General features: G+C 49.0%; 1 protein-coding gene and 1 long non-coding RNA gene across 2 annotated transcripts; one reads left to right on the top strand and one right to left on the bottom strand.

The window, feature by feature from the left end:
* Positions 1-15677: 15677 nt before the first annotated feature.
* On the bottom strand, positions 15678-17780 carry LOC116565660 (uncharacterized protein C6orf223-like). Its single transcript, XM_032299372.1, has 4 exons — positions 17773-17780; positions 17666-17688; positions 17037-17096; positions 15678-16521 (listed from the first exon to the last, which is right to left on the bottom strand). The coding sequence occupies exons 1-4, from the start codon at positions 17778-17780 to the stop codon at positions 16091-16093; spliced, it is 522 nt and encodes a 173-aa protein (XP_032155263.1). The 3' UTR covers positions 15678-16090.
* Positions 17781-19643: 1863 nt separating this feature from the next.
* Positions 19644-20623, top strand: LOC116565749. The gene is made up of 2 exons (XR_004275574.1): positions 19644-19736; positions 20379-20623. It is a non-coding gene; the product is annotated as an uncharacterized LOC116565749 (long non-coding RNA).
* The last annotated feature ends 1845 nt before the right edge of the window (positions 20624-22468 follow it).

Below are 22468 nucleotides of genomic sequence, written 5' to 3'. Positions count from 1 at the left end.
CCTACACATCATTGCGCTTGCTTTTAGTAACAGCAGACTGGGTAATTGTGATCAACCTTCTTGCTGAGGGCAACTAGAAGAGCTTGTATAGTTTTAAAAAAACTATCACTACCACCACACCACCAGACAGTTTGAAGCATCTGAGCACTAATAAGACAAACAAGATTGTAGATAATTATTGAGCTAGGATATGGAGAGGACTGAGACTGGGGAGGTGAGTTTGGCTTTTTTCATCTTCTTTTTTTTTAAGACAGGGTCTTGCTCTGTTGCTGAAGCTGGGGTGCACTGATATGATCACAGCTCATTGCAGCCTTAACCTCCTGGGCTCAAGCAATGCTTTTACCTCAGCCTCTTGAGTAGGTGGGGTCACAGGTGTGCACCACGACACCCAGCTAATTAATTAATTAATTAATTAATTTTTTTTTTTAGAGATAGGGTCTTGTTCTATTGCCCAGGCTGGTCTGGAACACCTGGCTCAAGTGATCCTCCTGCCTCAGTCTCCCAAATTGCTGGTAGACTTAAGTCACTGCACCTGGCTGAGCTTGGCTTTTAAATGCTTTTCCTCTGGGAATGAAGGGAGTGAGTGACTGAAAGGTTGAAAGGTTGATCAGAGCTTTTGAGGATCTCCTGGGGATATGAGACAAGGCCTACCAAGAAGAGTATTTGGTAAACCTCTTTGCTTTGGGTTGAGACCCCAAAGGGCTGCGCCTGAGGACTAAGGATGAACTGGAAGTAGACAGGTTCTTACAGGGACTGCAGCCCTGCTTTGACTCATCTCAATTCCTGAAATTAGATTAAGGTGATCCAATGTTGCTAGTACCCTCAGGCTCTTGCAAATCCTCTCTGGAAGAAGATGTCATCCTGGTGTCAGATAATTTCTACAAACAACTTTGTATTTACAATGTCCAGGACACAAAAAAACAAAACAAAAGCAACTCACAAAAAACAAAGCACACACAGACACAGACACACAGACACACAGACACACACACACACACACACACACAACAAACAAAACCAAAACCCAAACACATGAGACCAGACAACATGAACAAACATAAAAGCATATACAACAGGGGGTCTAGATGTTGGAATTATCAGATGCAGATTTTAAAATTTTTAAAAATGCTTTTTATGTTCAAGGAGTTAAAAATACATGATGGAACTAGACATGATTCAGAATTTTGTCAGAGAACTGAAGCTTTTTTTAAAAAATAAAAATTCTATAACTGAAAATTATAATACTCAGGACTAAAGATTCACTGGATAGGTTTAAAAGTATATGAGACATAGCTGAAGAAAGAATTACTGAATTAAAAACTAGATTAGAAAAAATATCCAGGCAGGACGTGGTAGCTCTTGCCTGTAATCCCAGCACTTTGGGAGATCAAGGTGGGTGAATCACTTGAGGTCAGGAGTTCAAGACCTGCCTGACCAATATGGCGAAACCCTGTCCCTACTAAAAATACAAAAATTAGCCGGATGTGGTGGTGCATGCCTGTGGTCTCAACTACTTGGGAGACCAAGGCAGGAGAATTGCTTGAACTCAGGAGGCCAAGGTTGCAGTGAGCCAAGATTGTGCCATTGTACTCCAGCCTGGGCAACAGAGTGAGACTCCATCTCAAAAAAGAAAGAAAGAAAGAAAGAAAGAAAAAATATCCAGAATGAACCATGGAAAGGTAAAAGAATGAAAAATATAGAACAGAGTCTAAAAGTCATAAAGCAATTAGAATGTTTAATAGGACAAAAGCAACATATGAAGGGATAATGGCTAAGACCTTTCCAAAACTGATGAAAGATATCAGTCCATATACTCAGTTAAGACCAAAGAAACTAAAGCAGGATAAATAAAAAGGAACCTACACCTAAGCATATCAGAGTAAAACTAAAGAATACAGCTTTACTATCAGAGTAAAACTGAAGAGTACACGTTTACTATGAGAGTAAAACTAAAACCTGATCATCAAAGATAAGGAGATCTTTATTTTACAAAATTTTTATTTATTTGTTTATTTTGAGACAGAGTCTCTGTCACCCAGACTGGAGTGCAGTGGCACAATCTTGGCTCACTGTAACCTCCACCTCATGGGCTCAAGCAATTCTCCTGCCTCAGCCTCCCAAGTAGCTGGGATTACAGGCACACATCACCACGCTCAGCTAATTTTTATATTTTCAGTAGAGACAGGATTTTATTATGTTGGCCAGGCTGATCTCAAACTCCTGACCTCGAGTGATCCACCCGCCTTGGCCTTCCAATGTGCTGGGATTACAGGCATAAACCACTGGGCCCAGCTAAAAAGATCTTTGAAACAGACGAAAAAACAGATTACTTTCAAAGTGGCAACAATTAGTCACACAGGTAATTTCTTAATGGAAACAATGGAAGCCAGAATATGACGGAATTTTTTAGAGTCCTGTATGAGACAGAAAAGAAGAAAGTGTTTTTCTCAACATGGAACACTTCTGACATATATATGGGGATTTCTCCCTACCAACAACCAATTCTCTAGTGGATGCCAATTGAGGGTCAATACTGACACTAACTGAAGTTAATGTAGATCACACAGGTCTAAGGACAGTCCCACAAGACTGCCTGCCAGTTCAGATGGTAATTACAAGTCCCAAATTATAACATATACTTCTAACTAGCAGGTTAGAAACTGGGGGTTTTCCCTCTCCTTGGGTTCAATTAAATTGCCTGAGAGGCTCACAGAACTCAGGGTAACACTTTACTTACTATTGCCAATTTACCACAAAGAGTATTTTGAAAGCTACAGATGAACAGCCAGTTGGAAGAGATACATGAAGTGAGGTATGAGGGAAGGGGTGTAGACTTCTATGTCCTCTCCCTCCAGGAACACCACCTTCTAGGAACCGCCATGTGTTCAGCAATCTGGAGGCTCTCTGAATCCAGTCCCTTTGGGTTTTTACGGAGGATTATTATGTAGGCATGATTGATCACAACATTGACCATTGGTGATCAACTCAACCTTCAGCCTTTGTCTCCTCTCCAGAGGTTGGGGGGTGGGCTGGGGCTGAAAGTTACAGCCCTCTAATCACATGGTTGGTTCCCCTGGCAACCAGCCCCATCCTGAGGCTATCCAGGAGCCCCCAGTCACCAGACATCTCATTAGCTACAAAAGATACTTTTCACTTAAGAGATTCTAAAGGTTTTAGGAGCTGTATGCGAGGAAACTGGGATGAAGACCAAATATAGTCATGTGTCTAAGAAATGCATCATTAGGCAATTTCATCGTTGTGTGAACATCATAGAGCGTACTTACACAAATGTAGGTGGTATTGCCTACTATTCTGGGCTATGTCGTCCTAGGCTACAAACCTTTATATCATGTTACTGTGCTAATACTACAGGCAGTTATAACACACTGGTAAGTATTTGCGTATCTAAACATAGAAAAGGTACAGTAAAAATACAACATAAAAGATAAAACATGGTGCACCTATAGAGGGTACTTACCATGAATGAAGCTTAAAAAACTAAAAGTTGGTCTGGGTGAGTCAGTGGGTGAATGTGAGGAGATGTGAAGGCCTAGGATATTACTGTATACTACTGCTGTATATGTGGGCTACACTAAAATTATTTTTAAAATTTTCTTTCTTCTGTAATAAATCAAACTTCATTTACTGTAACTTTTTAACTTCATAAGGTATTTAATTTAAACTGTTTTGATTCTTTTGTAATAATATTTAGCTGAAAACAAAAACACATTGTATAGCTGTATAAAAATATTTTCTTTTAAAATACTTTCATTCTGTAACTTTTTTTCCATGAAAAATTTTTTTAAACTTTAACAGTTTTTTGTTACAAATGAAGACACCAACACACACATTAGCCTAGGCCTACACAGGGTCAAGATCATTAATATCACTGTCTTCCACCTCCACACCTTGTCCCACTGGAAGTTCTCCAGGGTTAATAACGCCAACGGAACTGTCATCTCTTCTGATAACGATGCCTTCTTCTGGAATACTTCTGAAGGACCTGCCTGAAGCTGTATTACACTTAATTTTGTTTTTTCAGTAAGTAGGAAGAATACTCTAATGATTAAAAGTATAGTATAGTAAATACATAAATCAGTATCATAGTCATTTATGAACATTATCAAGTATGTACTGTACATAATTTTATGTGCTATACTTGTATGTAACTGGCAGCATAGGTTTGTTTATGCCAGCATCACCACAAAGACATAAATAATGTGTTGCACTATGACATATGACGGCTGCAACGTCACTGAGCAATGGGAACTTTCAGCTCCATTATAATTTGATGAGATTGCTGTTAAATATGTTGTATGTTATTGACTGTAATGTTGTTTTGTGGTACATGACTGCATACATTTCTTATCATAAATAAAAATGTTACAAGGGCTAAAAGAAAATAGGCAGCCTATAATTTAATGCCCAGAAAAAGTATTCAAGAAGGAATGGGAAAGAAATATATATTTAGACAAATAAAACTGACAATTACCAGCAGATCTGCATTAGGCATTAATAGGACATTTTTTTAGACAGAAGAAAACAATCCTAAATGGAAGAACAGAGATGGAAGAAAGAATAAAGAGCAATGAAAATGGTATACATGTGGATAAATAGCAAATATATGCCATATAATAATAATTAATAATAATAACATTTGGGAAGAGTTAAGGTTTTACATTTCTTGCATTTATTTTGAGGACAGTAAAAGAATCGATTGACATTACAATTTCTTAAAAAGGCATGCTGTAATCTTTGGGTGGCTATTAAAAATTATGAAAGAGTAAATAACTTCTACATTTTAAAAGGGGGATAATTAAATAAAATAATTCCAATGTAAGGCAAAGAAAGGAGAGAAAAAGGAGCATGGGTTTAAGTCCAAATAAACAGTAATTTCATTATATGTAAAATGACTATTTTTTTCCCCATTAAAGGGCAAAGATTTTCAGACTTACTTTGGATAAGAACCCAAATCCAGCCAGGCACTGTGGCTCATGCCTATAATCTCAGCACTTTGGGAGGCCAAGGTGAGAGGGTCACTTGAGCCCAGGAGCTAGAGACCAGCCTAGGCAACACAGAGAAACCCCATCTCTACCAAAAATACAAAACTTAACTGGGCATGGTGACGCAGGCCTGTTGTGAGCAGTGAGCATGTAGTGAGCTGTGATCACACCACCGCATTTCAGCCTGGGCAACAGAGTGAGACCCTGTCTTACTGAAGAAAGAAAAAAAGAGGGAGAGAGAAGAATCCAAATCCAGCTATACCCTGTACATAGATGGACTTGAAATATAGAGATAAAGAAAGATAAAAGGTAAAGATAAAACATGCAACACTAACAAAAACAAAAAGCTAGTGAAGCGATGTTAAAATCAGACTAAATAGATTTTAAAGCAAAAAGCATTACTAAGTGTACAGACATTTCACAATGATATAAAGTTCAATTCATTATGAAGATGTAATGATTCTACATTTGCATGCACCTGAAAACTTGGCCTCAAAATACAGCTGGCCCCCTATATCTGTGGGTTTTATATCTGTAGATTCAACCAACTGCAAATCAAAAATATTTGAGGAAAAAACAATAAAAAATGGAAAATAAAAATAATACAAATAAAAATACAGTATAATAACTATTTATATGGCATTTACATTGTATTAGCTTTTACAAGTAATCTAGAGATGATTTAAAGTATATAGGAAGATATGCATGGGTTATATGCAAATACTACTTTATTATATATAAGAAACTTTAGCATTCTGGGATTTTGGTGTCTGCAGGGGTCCTGGAACCAACTCCAATACTCAATTTGATATGCAAAGTCCTCTATGATCTAGCCTCAGGTCACCTTTCTTTCGTCCTCTGTCTTCCACTGCTCTCCTTTCCAAAGCATGTGCTCATTTCTCAGCCATCTTCACTCCCAGGCTCCAGTACTTTCCCCACTATTGCCCATTGTGTCTGTTGTATCGTCTCCCATTTTGGGGAGTCACCAGGTCCACAAGTCATCCTTCAAAGCTTAGCTCAAGTGACACCTCTACGAAGTCTTCCCAATGACTCACATTAGTCTCCATCTCTCCCATCATGCCCCAAACTTGATGACTGCTAGTGGATTTTGAGACGAGATGCCATCGAAATCACCAAGAAACAGAACTCTTGGGTCCCCATTATTAGAATACCTATAAAACAAATTTGCCGGGTAACCTTGGGACAGCCCTTTATCCTCCCTGGCTCTTAGTTTCTACAACTGTGCAAGAAATATTTTAGGCTAGAATTGGTGTTTCTCAAAGGAGAATAGGGGTGCAATTCTTCACTGTGCAAAATGCCTTGTCCATTGTGGGATTTAGCATGCCTGGCCTGGGGCACCCAATGCCAGAACATCTCTAATCACTATTATAATGAAAAAGACTCCAAAACATTTTCAAACACTCTAGGGACCATCTCCACTAGACTGGCTGATTCCTTAGGATCTTCCAGGTGAGATACTCTTGGAATCCTCTGGTTGGTGTATAGGGACCACTGGCGGCCCAGAAACATGCAGAGGCCTGGACAGTGGGCCAATGGTGGGAACCAAGCTGGAACCAAGCTGGAGATGATGCTCAGGCCATATCCTGGCTCCTGAGGGTAGAACTAGTGTTCAGATTCCCAGCCTTCAAAGGGGCATGAACTCCTAAACAACTCAGGCCTTTTTTTTTTTTTTTTTGAAATGGAGTCTCACTCTGTCGCCCAGGCTGGAGTGCAGTGGTATGATCTTGGCTCACTTCAACCCTCCTGGGTTCAAGCAATTCTCCTACCTCAGCCACCTGAGTAGCTGGGACTACAGACACCCGCCACTATGCCTGGTTAATTTTTCTATTTTTTAGTAGAGATGGGGTTTTGCCATGTTGGCCAGGCTGGTCTTGAACTTCTGACCTCAGGTGATCCAACCTGCCTCGGCCTCCCAAAGTTCTGGGATTACAGGAGTGAACCACTGTACCCAGCCTATCAGGCCTTCCTGTCAGCCTTCTTGGGGAGCTCCAGTCTGTCCTGAAGAACAGAATCCAGAGAGTAGGTGATCCTCCTGAAGAGGAATGGCTCACCCATAGCAGGACTCTATAGGTGGGGCTGGCTGGGGTTAGGCAGGGGTCATGGGCTATTAGTGGAGCTGGAACAGCAAGCAAGAAGAGTCAGTGTTCCTACGCAGGCCATCATAGGAAGTTGGGTGGGGTGGGTAGGGGGACAATTGTGACTTGGGCAGATGGAGAGGGCTCGAGACTGACCACTAGGCATGACATCAGTGGTTATAGGGAGCAGAACAGTTGTGTTGCCCTCCTGCTGGGGAGACTGCAAACACACTTGATTGTCCAGACTGGGTGGTGGAGAAGTAGAGGCAGAGAAAGTTCTCGTGTAAATGAGCGTGATGGAAGGCAGCAAAAAGGGATGAGGCAACTACAGAGCCGCCTCTCCTCAGAGGTGGTTTGTGGCGGGGCTCTGGGGGAAACCAGAGTGTTGCCCAATGTTAAGAGCTCAGGGTGAATTTTCAGGAGGTTCTGGGAATCGTTACAGTTTTTGATTCGCTGAGTCATCTATTCAACAAGGATCTCTGGGGTTGAAATGAGAACACCCCAATCTTGTACATTTTTGGGACCATAATTCATCTGGTACGAGATGTCAGAGATTTGATGACTGGGAAAAGAGGAACTTGGAAGGGGAAGAATTTGTCAGTGTTTATCTAACTGGGCTCAGGGAGGCAGCTCTGAATCGAGACAACTGGCCTCAAGCAGATGATGGGGTCGTGATAGAGAAAGGGGATTATTTCAGGTACTGCCCCACCTGATCTAATCCCTGCAACCACTCAGTAAACCAGAGGCTATGATTTTCCCTGTTTTGCAGATTAACAAACAGAGGTCCAGTTCTTGAGTTCAGAAGGGTACCTTTTCAGGTTCACCCAGCTTGAGTAGCCCTGAGACCCTCCAACTGCCTTTGCCTTGATGTCTGCAATCTGTGGGTCTCAGAGGGTGACTGCCAAAGTGGAAGGCAGTTTCTGTGCCTACTGTGGATCCTTTTGACAGCAACACGTCTCTCCACAGTAGCACCACATCAGTTTTCCAGAAGTCTGGTTATATGGCTGGTCTCCCAAAATCTGCTCACCCATGGGCAAACACATAAAACTGAATTTTTAAACTTTCCACACCAGGGACCAAGTCTTGGTGATTACACCAAGCACCCAAGAATGTCAGCTAATATGTTTTGAGTGTGCACTATGTGCTTGGCAATGTTTTTAGCAGTTTAGATATTTGACCTCATTCATTCCTCACATCAACCTGTCAGGGACATGCCACTGTTAGTCTCATTTCACAGGTGGAGAGACAGAAGGCTGGAGATGCTGAGTAACTTGCCTACAGTCTCACAGCTGACAAATGGCCAAGAAGGATTCAAACACATGTGTGCTGGCTGCAGTGGCTCCAGAAGTCTGATGAGGGATTTCCTGAAGCACATTTCCCCCTGGAGTTAAGGATAGCTGGATCTGGGCTCCCAAAGCCCGCAGTCCATTTCTGGCTGCACCACCAAATAGCTGTGTGACCTGAAGCACATCTCTTACTCCCTCTCTGAATTCCCATTTTCTCCCTGGTTGAATGAAAGGGTTGAACTGGATGATCCTTAGCACGGTTGGTTGCAGCTCTGACATTTCAAGAGGCTTCATCAGACTAAAATAAGCACAAGAGCCATGCTGTGGTTGGGAAAGGGCAGCCTGGGACGTGCGTGCGTGGAAGCTGGGAGGCTCTCCGTGGTGAGGAGGTGTAGAGGGCTAATTGCGAGTGCATGAGCTCAGCTGGAGGCCACTTTCTCCACTCTGTGCCCACAGACAGCTGTGAGTCACTGACAGGTCACCAGCCACAGTGGGGCTGTTGGAGACAGGGCAGACCCTGAACATGGACAGAAGACAAGTCTGACCCAGTGCCGGGCTCAGGGGGCCCAGGGGACTTGCATGCTCTTCCTAGTCCCTGTCTAGTGCTACTGCACCCTACTAGGAAGGCACTCCATCTCCATCTCCCTGAGCACAACATCCCTTTTTATGGCAGCTCTGCCAGCCCTGGCACTCTGCCACTCACCTCACATACATGGAGTACCCATGCTATGCCAGCAGTGAGAGACCAAGACAGGTAAGACACGATCTCTGCTCTCAGAAAGTTTGCAGGTGAGGGGTCAGGGCCTGGCCATATGTCTCAGGCTTCCGAACCTGCCAGTGGGTGCTTGGAACCAGGGCACCTGCACACATCCCAGAGCTGGGGCTGTTGAGGCACCTACCCCAGGCTTCTGCAGGATGGCCAGGTGCCAACCCCACCCCTAATCCTGAGGAGGAGGCTGCCAGACTGGCAACTACCTCAGGACAGACAAATGCCCATGGGTCACCCCTGAGAAAGTGGCCCAAAGGGGGTTCTAGAAAGTGACCTCCTTGGGAAAGCTGGGAAGGTATGGGGAAGGAAATCAGGACTCAGCTTCTTTCAAGACATCTCGCCTTGCCCCGCTACGAATGTTTCCAGCATGACGGGTCTGGGGTTGCTGGAGATATTCAAAGGGTGCTTTCCTGCCTATGTGCATGTGCTGCGTGCATCTCTCACTGAGCTCTTTGAGGACAGGGCCCGTGGCTCATTGCCTACCTGGGGTCTGGCCTAGTGCCAGTCTCACAGACTCTCTTCTGAGACAAACGTCAGAGGTCTCCAGTCTTCTGTCCAGCATGTGAAATCCTTTGTAGTAGTCACTAGTCAATTTGCATTAATTCATTCATTCACTCTTCATTCATTGGTTTCTTTATTGAAGCAATAGCACCTCTGCAAAGCGCTACTTTGGCTTCTGATTAAACTCATTTCTGGGAAGCTCATAGTCTTCTGGAACCATCTAATCGACATTGTGACCATCTGACTTTTAAGACTTCTTACTGTTGATGATTTCAAAACTGACTCCCTAAGTTCACCTTCTGCTGGCATTTCTTCTGCCCCTGGAGAATCAGTTTAACCCTCCTTTACATGACAGCCTTCAGAGCGTTCAAGGCATGCTCAACTCTCTTCCTTCCTGCCTGCCTTCCCTCTCCCCAACTTCCTTCCTTCCCTCCTCCCCTCCCTCCTTCCTTCCTTCCCTCCCTTCTTCCCTCCTTCCTTCTTTTTTTCTTCCTTCCCTCCTTTCTTCTTCTTTCCATCTGTAGACAATTATTGAGCTTCCAGTATGTGTCAGGCACCAGGAAAACAATGGTAAAAAAGCATGTACAGTCCCGACCCCATGAAGTTTACAGCCTAGTTAGGGAGGTACTACAGACCAACCAAACAGGTAACTGCAAAATTGTCTCTGGCAAGGGCAACCCCAAGACCAAGGCAAGGCATCAGGTAGAGCATGTAAAAGTGGGGTACCATCCACAGAAAGGGCTTTCTTTTGGGTGAAACACCCCTGTGGCACTTCCTCATATAATGGGGTTTCTGGACTCCTCCCCACCTGGTCACCTTTTTGTCACTGTCCCCTTGAGGAGGTCCTCAGGTCTGGACCCACTGCTCCAGGAGGGACTGGCCAGCTTGGTGCCCAGGGGGCACACCTCTCAGGGGGCCCTGTGAATGCTCATCTTTCTGGTATGGACTGTTCCCTCCACCCAGCAGGGTCTGTTCCAAGTCTGGATTCTAATGCTGGCTGTGAAGCTCAGGGATGCATTCCCTGTTAATTCTCTACCTGATGCCTTGCCTTGGTCTTGGGGTTGCACTTACCAGTCTGCTTATCCTGGATTAGGTACCTACAGGCAGGTTCTCAGGGCATATGAGGAGTTGGGGGACTAAGGGACCTAAGCCCCTGAAAGGGAGCTATGGAGTGGCATCTACCCCAGGGCTCCAGAAAGAGGTACACAGGGTGTGGGCCTGAGCTAAGTGAGATTCTGTTGCTCTGTGATCTCTGCCCTGGCTCCCATGCCCCTTCTCAGCCCACTATCAATACAGATGGGGAAGTGGGGCCAGATGCATGTGTGTTTGTGTGTCTGTGTGGTGTGCACATGCCTGTGTGTAACGGTACGGTGTGTGAGCCTGTAGGAATTGTCTGATAGGCCTTGCTGTTGGCTGGCAGCCACCTTTTTGCCATTGGTAACCCTGTCACTTGGAAATACCCAGGTCATCAGAGTTCTGCCTAGGGCCCCACTCACCTGCCTTGCCTAACAACCACACCAGGTGGCCCCATCTGTTCTGCCTATGGAGTCCTACTCACCACCCCAGCCTCCTCAGGCACCTGGCCAGGACCCCCTCCTCAGTCCTGTACTTCTGCCCACCAGTCACACCCCCTCCCCCAGCTCCCAGCCCACTCCTCACCTCAGCCCCCACAGGAAGCCTTTTAAAGAGACACCTGATCCTGCGATTTCTCTGGTTATAACCCTTTCATAGCATGGTCTCCCATAAAGGAAATCCAGACCTACCCCGCCCCTCATGCCCAGGCCCAGCCAGCCCCCCAGCCCCAGTTTGCCCCACTCCCCCTCCAGGCTGGGCCATCCTGCACGACTCGAAGTTCCGGGCACACCGTGCTCCGGGCTCCAGGCCTTTGCACAGGCTGCTCTTTCTACCTCAAATTCTGGCCCCTCCAACTCACTCCACCTGTCACCCCCTCCTCATCCTTTCAGGCCCAGACAATGACCCCTCCAGGAAAACCTCCCTGACCCTTCTCAGTCTCACAGGCTATAGGCCCTAGAAGGGCAGGGTCCCTATGGGATTTATTATAGCATTTTCAGAGGCGAATACTCAATAAATCTTTTTAAATGAAGGAAATAATAATCTCTACGGATTTCTCATTTCATATCTGTAAAATGAAAATAATACTATTTGACACACAGGGCTCTGAAGAGGGTGATGGGAAATGATGTCTGTGAATTTTCCATCATAGTGCTAGACATATAATAGGTGCTCCAGAAACACAGTTTTCATTTTCCTTCCCTTTAATATTTATGGGTAAACATATCTTTTCCATTTAAAAAACTAAATTTTTGGAGTCCTTTTGACCCCAAAGCAGGACTGGCTTCTTATTCTCCTTTTGTCCCCAAAGTACGACTGGCTTCTTGTTTTCCAGATTCCCACTCAAATGTTACCACCTCACAGAGATATTTTTGGACCACCCTAGATATAACAGTGCCCGCCCCCCATCCCCGGTGCAAAATCACTCTTCAAATACTTGCCGCATTGTGACCTGAGATTTATTATTTTTTTCACTCGTTGATCATCTGTCTTTCCCTGCCTAGAATGTGAGCACCATGAAGGCAGAGAACTTGGCTGACATTTTCATTGCAGCAGCCTCAGTTCCCAGAGCTGTGCCTGGCAACATGGCAGCCGTCTAGAGGTTTCCAGAGCCAAGACAGTGAAGTGTCTAGGCATTCCCTGGGGACAGCTACCTCTCTCTCTCTGTCTCTCTCTCTCTCTCTCTCTCTCTCTGTGTGTGTGTGTGTGTGTGTGTGTGTGTGTGTGTTTGGATGTAGGGATAGAAGCTGGTGAGTATCTCTTCCCTTACCTCATGGTACATCTCAGTGAGGTAGGGACTTAGGGAAGACTCTCACAGCAGCTCTCTGGCCATATTCCCCGAGGGAAACCAGGAGCAATGGCCTCTCCAGGGCCATGCAGATGCAGGGGAGGGGGGAGCACCTCCTTTGTGATGACCCTGGGCATTTGGAACTGTACCTCTGACTCACAACATCAAGGAGGGGCTGGGATGTATCTGTGGTTTCTCCCTTGAAGAGCTCTGCCCTGCTGCCCTAACCTGGGAGCCCAGGCCCAGGCCTGCCTCTTATTGGTGCCTTTTTTATTCCTTGGGCTGTACCTGCTCCTATCTTCACTGTTGCCTTCCCATCACCAGTGTCAAGTGGGCCCTGTCCTACCTGCATTCCCTGTTGGTATCAAAGTCTCACACTTATAGACGGAGTGGTGTAGCTCCCTGAGTCTCCCCTCCCTATGCTTCCCCCCTTGGGCTTCCTGGGATCAGCCCCCAGCCCTCAGCCACTGCAGGGCCCTGCTGGCCCTCCCACCCTACCGGTCTGACCCTCCTCCGATGCATGTGAGAGGGATTCCAGAGAAAAGCTCCCAGAGCCTCCCACCCAGCCTGCTGCTTCCTTTCCCACTGAGGAAGGACACTCTTGTCTCTACTTGGCCCCTGCCACCCCCCTAAGAGGGCTCAGCCTATCAGACAAGCCCATCTGACCTCAGGCTTGGATGGGTGGGGAGGGCAGAAGGCAGTGAGGCTTTGCCCAGGCTGTGACTTTGGACCCAGTGTGGAAAGGACCCCTGCTGGCTCAAGCCCCAGCCCTAGGCACCAGGGTCCAAAGTCATGGCCTCATCCTCAGAGCTAACAGTACTCCTGGTTCTAGAGCTTCCAGTCCTGTCAGGGTCCCAGAATGTTTGAGTGGGAAAGGATTTCAGAGTTCAGACATTTGTCAGGTGGGCTCCACAGTGCCTGGGAACTGATCTGTATGCACATGTATGTGTGCATTTGTGTGTCATGGACTAACCGCTGGGGCATGAAGCCCACCTCTATTTTGACCATAGAACCCCCAACTTCTTCCTATGCCACCACAGAGAACAGAGGTGCCACGTGAGTTACAATTCAAACAAGAGGATTCATTCATTGTTTTAAAAAAAAGATTTGAAAATCAGGAAACCTAAACAAAAGTCATTTTACTTATGGAGAAACTGAGGCCCATAGGTTGTAAATGGTTTCTCAAGGTCACAGTGGTGTCAGTAGCAGAGCTGGTATTGTACCAGGCTGCCTGGATCATAGACTGATGTTTTTGCCAAGACAGGCCGAAATGTTCCTCTCAGGAGGTGGCAGGTGGGGGTGGAGTGCCAGGAAGGCACCATCCAAAGAAGTGGGTTAAGGTCACAGCCTCACAGTTCCCAAGGGGCCCCCTGAGAACAGTTGCATTGGAAAGGTCACTTGAATATGAACTAGAGGCTTGAGGTTTTGGAGTAGAAAGGGGCAGGGTAAGGAAGAAGAGAGTAGGTGGTGGGGGGACAGGGATTCATCCTCTGGGTTCCTCACACCCCCACTGGGAGCAGCTTCCCCACCCCAAGCACCTGATTTCAAAGTCTCCCCTCCACTGATGGGAGGAGCAGAGAGAGCTCATGATTGGCATGGAGGGGGCTGGCTGGCCCTGAGGTAATGATTGCTGGGGTGGGAAGGCTGTGAAGCAGGGGCCTGAACTTTCTGTCTCAGGGGACACCCCTGGCTGTCAGTGGCAGAAATGGCACAGTAGGGGGCTCCGTGGCACTCACTGTGTCTCCCCCAGTACCCAGCTGGGCATCCAGGAAATGCTACTGAATAAATGGAGTGTGTTCCTCCTCCCCCAGCACCCCCACAATCACCAGCCTCCTCCCTCTCCCTCCCCCTGTCCTTTAGTGCCTACAAGGACTGAGTTATTCTTAGTAGGGTTCATTCATCAAAGCGTGACAAATGGTGTCCTGGGAGGAATGCCTGGGCGCCATGGGGAGCTGGGGGGTGGGGTGGGGTGCAAACGGCCCATTTGAGGGGAGAGGCCATTGCCTTCAGAGAGCTCCAGATTGAGGGGGAGACACAGCCCTGTCCTCATGAAGATCTCAGTCTGATCCAGAAGACACAAAGAGCCTATTCTCGGGGAGACACTGTCCCTGTCCTTTGGGGGAGGTCCCAGTCTGAAGGGGGGGAGACAGCCTGTCCTCAGGGAGTCCCAGTCTGAGGGGAGAGGGAGCCCCAGTCTGAGGGGAGACACTGTCCCGTCCTCAGGGAACCATCAGTCTGAATCAGAGACACAGCCCAGACCTCAGAACGCTCCCTGTGATGGAGAATAATCCTCCCATATTCCCCCCTTCCTCAGCCCTTAGTGAAATCCCAGTCTGGAGGGAGAGATCCAATTTCCTCTTCTCAAGCATGCTCTAGTCTCATGTCAGAAAAATAGCTACCATCTCTGCTGGAGAAAATACAGTCCACCCAGGTCGGACTGAAACTCAAAATGACCAAAGGTAGTGTGGAGGGGTAACCGAGAGCATGTGCAGCCACCATGGCTACTGCATGTGGGGAACCTGACGATGACAAAGAGTGGGCTCCCAGAGACACTTGACTGGGTATGCTTACCAAGAAACGTGCAGACCACAAAGGGGCAGCAATCATGGGGACTGAGGTCCTGGCCCTGAGGAAAAGGGTGAAGGCACGGGCCCAGTGGGCTGATCTAAATCAGAGGTCCAGCTTCACTGGGAGGGCAGTTGGAGAACTCACATTGTCTGCAGGCTCTCACATTCAGTCTAAAACCCAGGTACTCATTGCAAGCCAAACAAAACCTCACTGGAGATGAAACGTGGCCTAGGGCCATGAGTTTGCAACCTCCTGGACCCCAGGAAAGAATTCCTGATAGAGGAGAGCTCTGGGCCTGGTTTTGGTGAAGGAGCTGATGGCCACGCTGCCCCTTTAATTCTGGCCTACAGGCCTGGCTTCTATCTTCAGGGCCTCTCTCACCGTACCTGAGGCCAGAGCCACCCCACTCCTCACCAGCTCCCCTATGACCAGCAAGCCACAGTTAGCCAGTGGGCGGGGGTTCCCTGTCTGTGGTGGGGATGTCACCTTTCTTGGCAGGAAGGTAATTTCCCTGTCAGGGGAGGGAGCCCATTGTGCTGCTCATAAGGCTACTGTTAAACAAGTGTTAAACCCACTTGTTTAAGTTGGTTGTTTAAGTTCAAGTTGGTTGAACTTGTTGTCCAACCAACAAGTTCTGGTTGGACGGACTTCCCTTCCATTCTCCGTGCCTTAAGTGCCAAGTGGGGGTACTGATGCCCAGCGTGCCTTTGCCACTTCTCCCACTGAAGGCTAATTTTCCAATAGAAGTCAATGTTTCTGTCAACGAAATAGGTCTCTGGCCCCTCCCCACTCTCCCCGTCTCTTCCAGCGGAGACCATAGTGGGCTGCAAGTTTAGGGGAGTGGAGGAGCCGGCTTCGGTCTCCCCAAGTTCAGTCCCCCAGTAAGGCCTCGTAGCTCTCCCGGGACTGACGGGCAGTCCCGGAGGGCTGCAGCCAGTGGTCCTGGGGGCCGCGAGGTGGGTGGGGGGGGTGGCGAAGGGCGGGTTCCAGGACCAGGGAGGGGCGGCCTAATTACGGCGCGTTGGCCCAGCGCCGCGGAGCGCCGCGGATGACAGCGGCGGTGGGTAATTAGAGCGCATTAGCCGTGCCCCTGCCATCCTGTCATTTCTCCTCGCGCTCGGGGTGTGTGGTAGGAGGCGAAGCGATGCCGGCTCGGCTGAGTCAGACTCTCGGAAGCCCAGGAGGGGACGCAGGGGGCGGCAGAGGCCGCGAAGAAGGGACTCCCGCCGGGGAAGGCGCAGACGCCGTCCCCTAGGAGTCACCTGTCCCGGGCTCCTCGGCGCGCGCGCCCTGTCGGCGGCGGGAAGGGGGCGGGAAGGGGGCGTGACCTGCGTCTCCTCCCGCCGCCGCCGCGCGCTCAGTGGTTCCGCGCGGCCTCCGCGACTCCAGCCCGGCGTCTGCACCCAGCCACGTGTCGTGCCCCTGGTGCGCAGGTGGACTGGAAAAGAGGGAGGCAAACGCAGTGGACAGGCAGAGACCTCCCAGATCCCACGTGCCACGAAGAATCAGAGACGGCTGCAGACCTAGGGCAGCCGTCGGACAAAACGTCAGCCACATCTCGAGGGAGTGGGGTGGAGTGGGGCCGCTTGCTCTAGCCGAGCCCTGACATCGATTCTGCGGGGGGCGGGGAGCGGAGTTTATTTATTAGCCAGATTAGCCAGCATTAATGGGGGAGCGGCGGCGGCGGGGACATAGTTGGCATAGCTGGCATAGCGGCGGGGCCTCCCGCGGCGCGGGGCTCCGCGCCTTCAAAGGGGCTTAAAGAGGCCCTTGGTGGCACTGCCACGGCCCCGCGGGGGAGGGCGTGGGCGCGGTCGGCGGGGGAGAAGGCGGCCATTGTGCACCGAGGGATTAGGGCTCTGGCTTGGAAGGAATTTTAAACTGCCGCGAGCCGGAGCCCCAGGACTCTCCTCCTGCCCCACCCCTGCCCTCCCGAGCACGCGGAGGTGTTACCTGCTTTCCCATGTCTGGGGTGGAGGGGGTATCGTCTCTCCTCCCTCAAACTGGAGGCACCTAGGGTTACCAGATTTGGCAAATAGTATAAGTCTGTCCCAAATATTGCATGAGACAGACTTATGCTAAAATATTATTCGTTGTTTATGTAATATTCAATTTAATTGGATATCCTGTATTTTTTTCCTGGCAGCCCTAGAGGCACTGACTTGTCTAATCCATGTCTGGAAACAGATTGGTGGTTCCCGAAAACCCAGTGGGTCTCCCCCTAGAGATCCCTAGGGGCAGATGTCGTGTCTCACACTGGGAGTTTCCTGAAGCCAGATGCTGAGTTTCACCCTAAAGAAGGGAGCTCTGAGAGCACTGTATGTGTCCCCCATCAGACTGGGAGCTTCCTGAGGACAGGGGCTAAATTTCACCAAGGAGAGTAACACTTCAAGGTCAGTGTCTGTGACCTGTGACATTGGGGTTTCCTGAGACTTGGCCTGTCTGCTTCCTAGAAGGCAAGCCTGTGTCTCCTCCCTCACCCCACACTCCCACACCCCCAACCACCCCAGGCTGCTGGAGGCTCCTCCTCCATTAGTGTTGCTTCCTGCCCATAGGGGGTGCTAGGGGCCCAGCGGACTGACCTGCAGATGGATGGGACTTGTTTCTTGAGACTCAGGGCTTCAGTCCTCTGGGGTTAATGCACTTGGGAATATTGGAGGTGGGGTCCCCATCCTGTGAGGCTCCTGACCTGGTCATGGCCCTTGCTCAGGCAGTTGAGGGCCAGGTCTGCCCCGGCTGGAGGCAGTGGCCAGCATGTAAGAGAAGCTCTGAGTGCTGGTACCCACTGTTTCTTCCAGGAAAGGACAGTGTGACCCTTGGTGCAGAACATCCTGCCCACCTCCTAAGTGTTGAAGCTAAGCCCCAGATCTCCATCAGCCTCACCAGACCCCATTGTCTAGCCTTTGCTTGAGCTGTTCTTTCTGCCAGAAATACTCTCTTCCTGCTTTTGAGGACAGCTGAAGTCTCACCACTTCTTCTGGATGCTCTGACCATCAGCAAGGTGGGCTGCTTGTGCCTGGGGGTCTTCTGGTGAAAAGAATCCTCCATCTGCTCCCTCCTTCCTCAACAACTTTGGCCACAGTGGCCAAAGAGGGGGCTAAGGTGGGGGAGGGGAGAGTCAGGAAGGTGGGGGGAGCATATGCAGAAGGGGAGCAACAATAGGAACCTCTTTCCCCCCACCCCATCCCCCTGAAGCACCTTCCCAAATCCCTTCATCCCCTCAAGGCCTCTGAACTCTTTCCCCTTGAAACTGAGCGAAGCTCTGGAGAAGTTTTTTCCCACGGTCATAGCCTCAACAAACCCCTGCCCCCTTCTTTGCAGCCACCTCAGTCTCACCCTCAGCAGAATGCAGGCCCACTCCGTTGCTGAAGGGCCTCCTCCTTGGGCCAGGGCGCCTGCTTCTGCCAGTGGCATCATCACCCCACTCCTCAGCCGCCAGTCATCAGGTTGGCAATTAGCTACTTCCTCTCAGCTGCATGAGGCCACTGAACGTCATGGTCCCTCCCCTGGCCTGGCACGGCGGGAGTGCTGGGGGGTGCCCCTTACCCTTTGTAGTCAGTGCCAAGTCCTGGCTCCTTCCCTACAACCTACTGAGTGCTAGGGTAATGAGCCTCCCATCTAGGGAGCAGAAAGCCGTGCTGCCTTCTCCCCCCTTCAGACCTCCTCCACCATGTCACCCTATCCCATTGAATGAGGACACTCCCACTGCCTGGGTGGGGTGATGCCTGCTCAAGGGCACTAGCAGCCTGGGCAGGGCTTGAGACTCAGGTGTCTCTGTCCCCAGTCAGAGGCGGTTTGCACCAGGCCCTTACCTGGAGGCCAGGAGTCTGAACTGAAGACGCTGGCAGTTATTTGGGAAGGGGAGAGAAATGGGGAGTCATTCTACAGACCCCCAAACTTGCAGCGGGCAGGCCCTTCATTCGCCTGTGCCTAGGCACACACACAGATACAACCTGTGCAATGTATGTTCCCCTGCACTGTACCCACATGTGCCCCTGGTTGGCAAGTAAGCCCACTTGCCCAGACACCCCTCATGCCCAGACACCCCTCCTCCAGGTGTGTGCGTGCAAACCCACTGACATACAGTACTCAAAAAGGCAGTGAGCTTGCTGGCACACCAAAAACAAAACCAGGACCCCACCGAGGAATCCAGAAGCATGGGAGGGGAGGAGAGACCACCCACAACACTCGCTACCCACAGACCAGGGAATCTTCCTGGGGAAGGATGGGAGGAAGACTGCACTTAAGGGTGTGTGTGGGGTGCACAGGTGGGCCTCCGTGGGAGCAGCTGTGGTTTGAGTATGGGGTGGGGGCGAAGGATATGGATTTCCAGAGAGAATTGAAAATTTTCAGCACATGTAAACAAAGGGGTGTAATCTTAGGTAGATCACTTAACTCCTTGAGGCCTCAGTGACTGCATCTGTAAAATGGGCAAATGAGAACTTGCCCATTTAAACTTGGTTGTGAAGTTTATTTTATTTTAATTAATTAATTTATTTCTGGAGACATGGTCTCACTTTGTCACCACAGCTGGAGTGCAGTGGTGCAATCATGGCTCACTGCAGCCTTGACCTCCTGGGCCCAAGTGATCCTCTTGCCTTAGCCTCCGAAGTAGCTAGGACTACAGATGCTACTACCTGGCTGGCACAATAGGTAACTGAATGCTGACTTTTATCCCTGGGAATGGAGGAGTCAGGCAGTGCCTCTCTGTCCAGGAAAATGGGATGCAAGGGTCAGGAGCTTGGGTGGAGGGGCTTCTAGGAATATTCCTGGGAACAGGCACTGCTGTCAGGAGCTACTGCCTGGGCCTGCCAGCCTGTACCCTAGCTCAAAAAGCATATTTGTCCTTGTTTCTCAGAGTCTGTATCCACCAGCTACTCTTGCAGATTCATGAGGCAAGGCCTGCCTGCTCACCTGGCTGGCCCCAAGCACCTCTTCAACCCGCTGCCACCATCCTGCCTTGCCGCCGTTCTCAGCTCCCAGCTCATCCAGCAGGGTCTCCAAGTCATAGAAATAGAAGCACGTACACACACATGTACTCATATACACATGTCTACAGTCACATAAGCACACCCAGAAGCACCATCGCAGACATGTTCTCACAAGCACATGCACATAACACACTGCACCTCACACTTATACACATGAATACACACACACTTATGCACTCCTAACCCCCAGTACCTGGGGATGTGACCTTAGATGGAAATAAGGTATTTGTAATGTCATCAAATTAAGATGAGATTGCACTGGATTAGACTGGGCCCTAAATCCAATGACTGGTGTCCTTATAAGGAGAAAAAGATTTGGAAACAGAGACATGGAGACACAGAGAAGGTCATGTGAGGATGGAGTCAGAGATTGGAGTGGTGCAGCTACAAGCCGAGTAATACCAAGGTGCTGGCAGCCACCAGAAACAAGGAGAGAGGCATGGAACAATCTCTATCAGAGCCTCCGGAAGAAAGACTCTGTCAACACCTTGAGTTCAGAGTTTTCGCATCCTTCACTGAGACAGAATACATTTCCGTCGTTTTAAACCACTGAGTCACCAAGTCTGTGGTTATGTGTTGTGGCAGCCCCAGGCAACAAATCCAATCACACACACACACACACACACACACACACACACACACACACACTCAGCTGGCTCCAGGCTCAGTGATACGGCGGAGTTCCCCTTGGGAGCTGCTCTTTCTGTCTTCCTTCCTTTGTGGTTGGTCCAGTGGATCCACAAAAACCCGTGGCCCAGAGCAGGAGCTCAGTCGTTTTTAATTCCTCTTTCCTGGAGTTCTTAACCATGTGTTGCCCACAAAATCTGCTCTCAGGATTTGGGTTGCCATGTTTAGGAACACCAGAAAACATACAGGAATGCTGTGGCTGCTTTCATCATATTAATGAAAAACTGTAAACCACCTAAATGTCCCAGAGTAGGGAAACAAATTGAGGCCTATCTACTTAATGGAATACTACTCAGCAGTACAAAAGGAAGACATAGTGTTACTTGAGCACCATGGATGAACCTCACAGATATAATGCGGCACAGCACAAAGCAGGCACAAAAGAGTACATACGCTATGATTCCATTTATATGACGTTCAAGAACAGGCAAAGCAGATCTATGGGGATAGAAGTCAGAATAGCAGGGGTTAGAGGGAGGCTCTCAGGGCACTGAAAATATTATGTGCTTGCACCTGGTGGTGGTTGTATGGGCATTACATAAAATTCACCAAGTTGCACCCTTATGATTTGTACAATTTGATGCACAAATCTGACATCTCAATAAAAAGCAAATTTTACAAAGTACCCAAGAAGTGAACAACCAGACTGTTTTCTGGGGACATTTATAGCTAGAGCCTGGACCCTCTAGGTCCATAGAAAGGCTTGGCCCCTGCGACAGCCGTACGTGGTATCATGGTTCAGTGCATGTGGGAGGGAATTCCATTCTTCAGTTGTGACTGGGCTGGAGACACATTCCCACACATACACCTCTTGGCAGCCTCCCATCCTCATTCACAGTTGCAGGTTTGAGTGGGTATGCCCCCAGGTCCCCTGAAGCCAGCCTCTGAAGCTGTCAAGGGTCCCCCAGGTAGACAGATAAGTGGCGGGGGCAGGTAGCCAGTGAGAGGGACCTTCCTCCCTCTGTCACCGTAGCTCTGGAGTGAACTGGCCTAGGGTGGGTGACTGCAGGGCTTGCCTTGACCCCTGCTGCACTAATGTCCTCAGGCTTGGGGTCTCTTGTATGGCTGACTTTCCATGATATTTGTTGACTATAAACGTCCAGCCTTGGGCTGCCTGGGAAGCCCAGGGGTGTCAAGACAACCAGACCATCAAGACTTTAGTCTTTGGGATGGGAATGGGAGGTGCACAAGATCCCACTGCAAATGGCTTCTCCAAAGAGACTAAATGCGATGATTTCTTCCACAAGAAAACCCCAAATGAAAAAGAATAGCTATATTTTTCTTGGGTTTTGTAATCTGACTGGCACGCACAAACAACTTTGAGGTGTGTAGCAGTGTCGCCATTACACAGACAAGAAAACTGAGGCGCTGAGATATTGATAAAACCCCCAGGGCCACACAGGAAATTAAACAGAGGACAAGGGGCATGACCGTTCCTTCAGACTGGGGCTCCCTGTGAATGAGTTGAGTCTTCCCTAAGACGGCCTCCCTGAGGACGGGGCTGCGTCTCCGTCAGACTGGGGCATACCAGGACATACCGGGACAGGTCTGTGTCTCTCCTCAGACTGGGGCTCCTTGACGACGGGACTGTGTCTCCCTAAGACTGGGTCTTCCTGAGGATGAGGCTGTGTCTCTCTCAGACTGGGGCTTCTTGTGCACCGGGCTGCGTCTCCCCTCAGACTGGGGCTCCCTGAGGACGGGGCTGCG

The sequence above is a fragment of the Sapajus apella genome, unplaced genomic scaffold (genome assembly GCF_009761245.1).
Source record: "Sapajus apella isolate SASKATOON/1434 unplaced genomic scaffold, GSC_monkey_1.0 scaffold41, whole genome shotgun sequence".
NCBI classification, from domain to species: Eukaryota; Metazoa; Chordata; class Mammalia; order Primates; family Cebidae; genus Sapajus; species Sapajus apella.
The sequence above is the reverse complement of the archived record's forward strand: the minus strand, read 5'-3'. Positions and strand labels throughout refer to the sequence as shown.

What these genes read in the sequence shown, in the direction of transcription:
- LOC116565660 (XM_032299372.1), bottom strand. An exon ending in CAAGTCCCATCCATCTGCAG is followed by an intron (nt 17,097 to 17,665) that starts GTCAGTCCGCTG and finishes TGGTAACCCTAG; the next exon opens with GTGCCTCCAGTTTGAGGGAG. An exon ending in CCCCAGACATGGGAAAGCAG is followed by an intron (nt 16,522 to 17,036) that starts GTAACACCTCCG and finishes CCTCTTTTCCAG; the next exon opens with TCCACCTGCGCACCAGGGGC.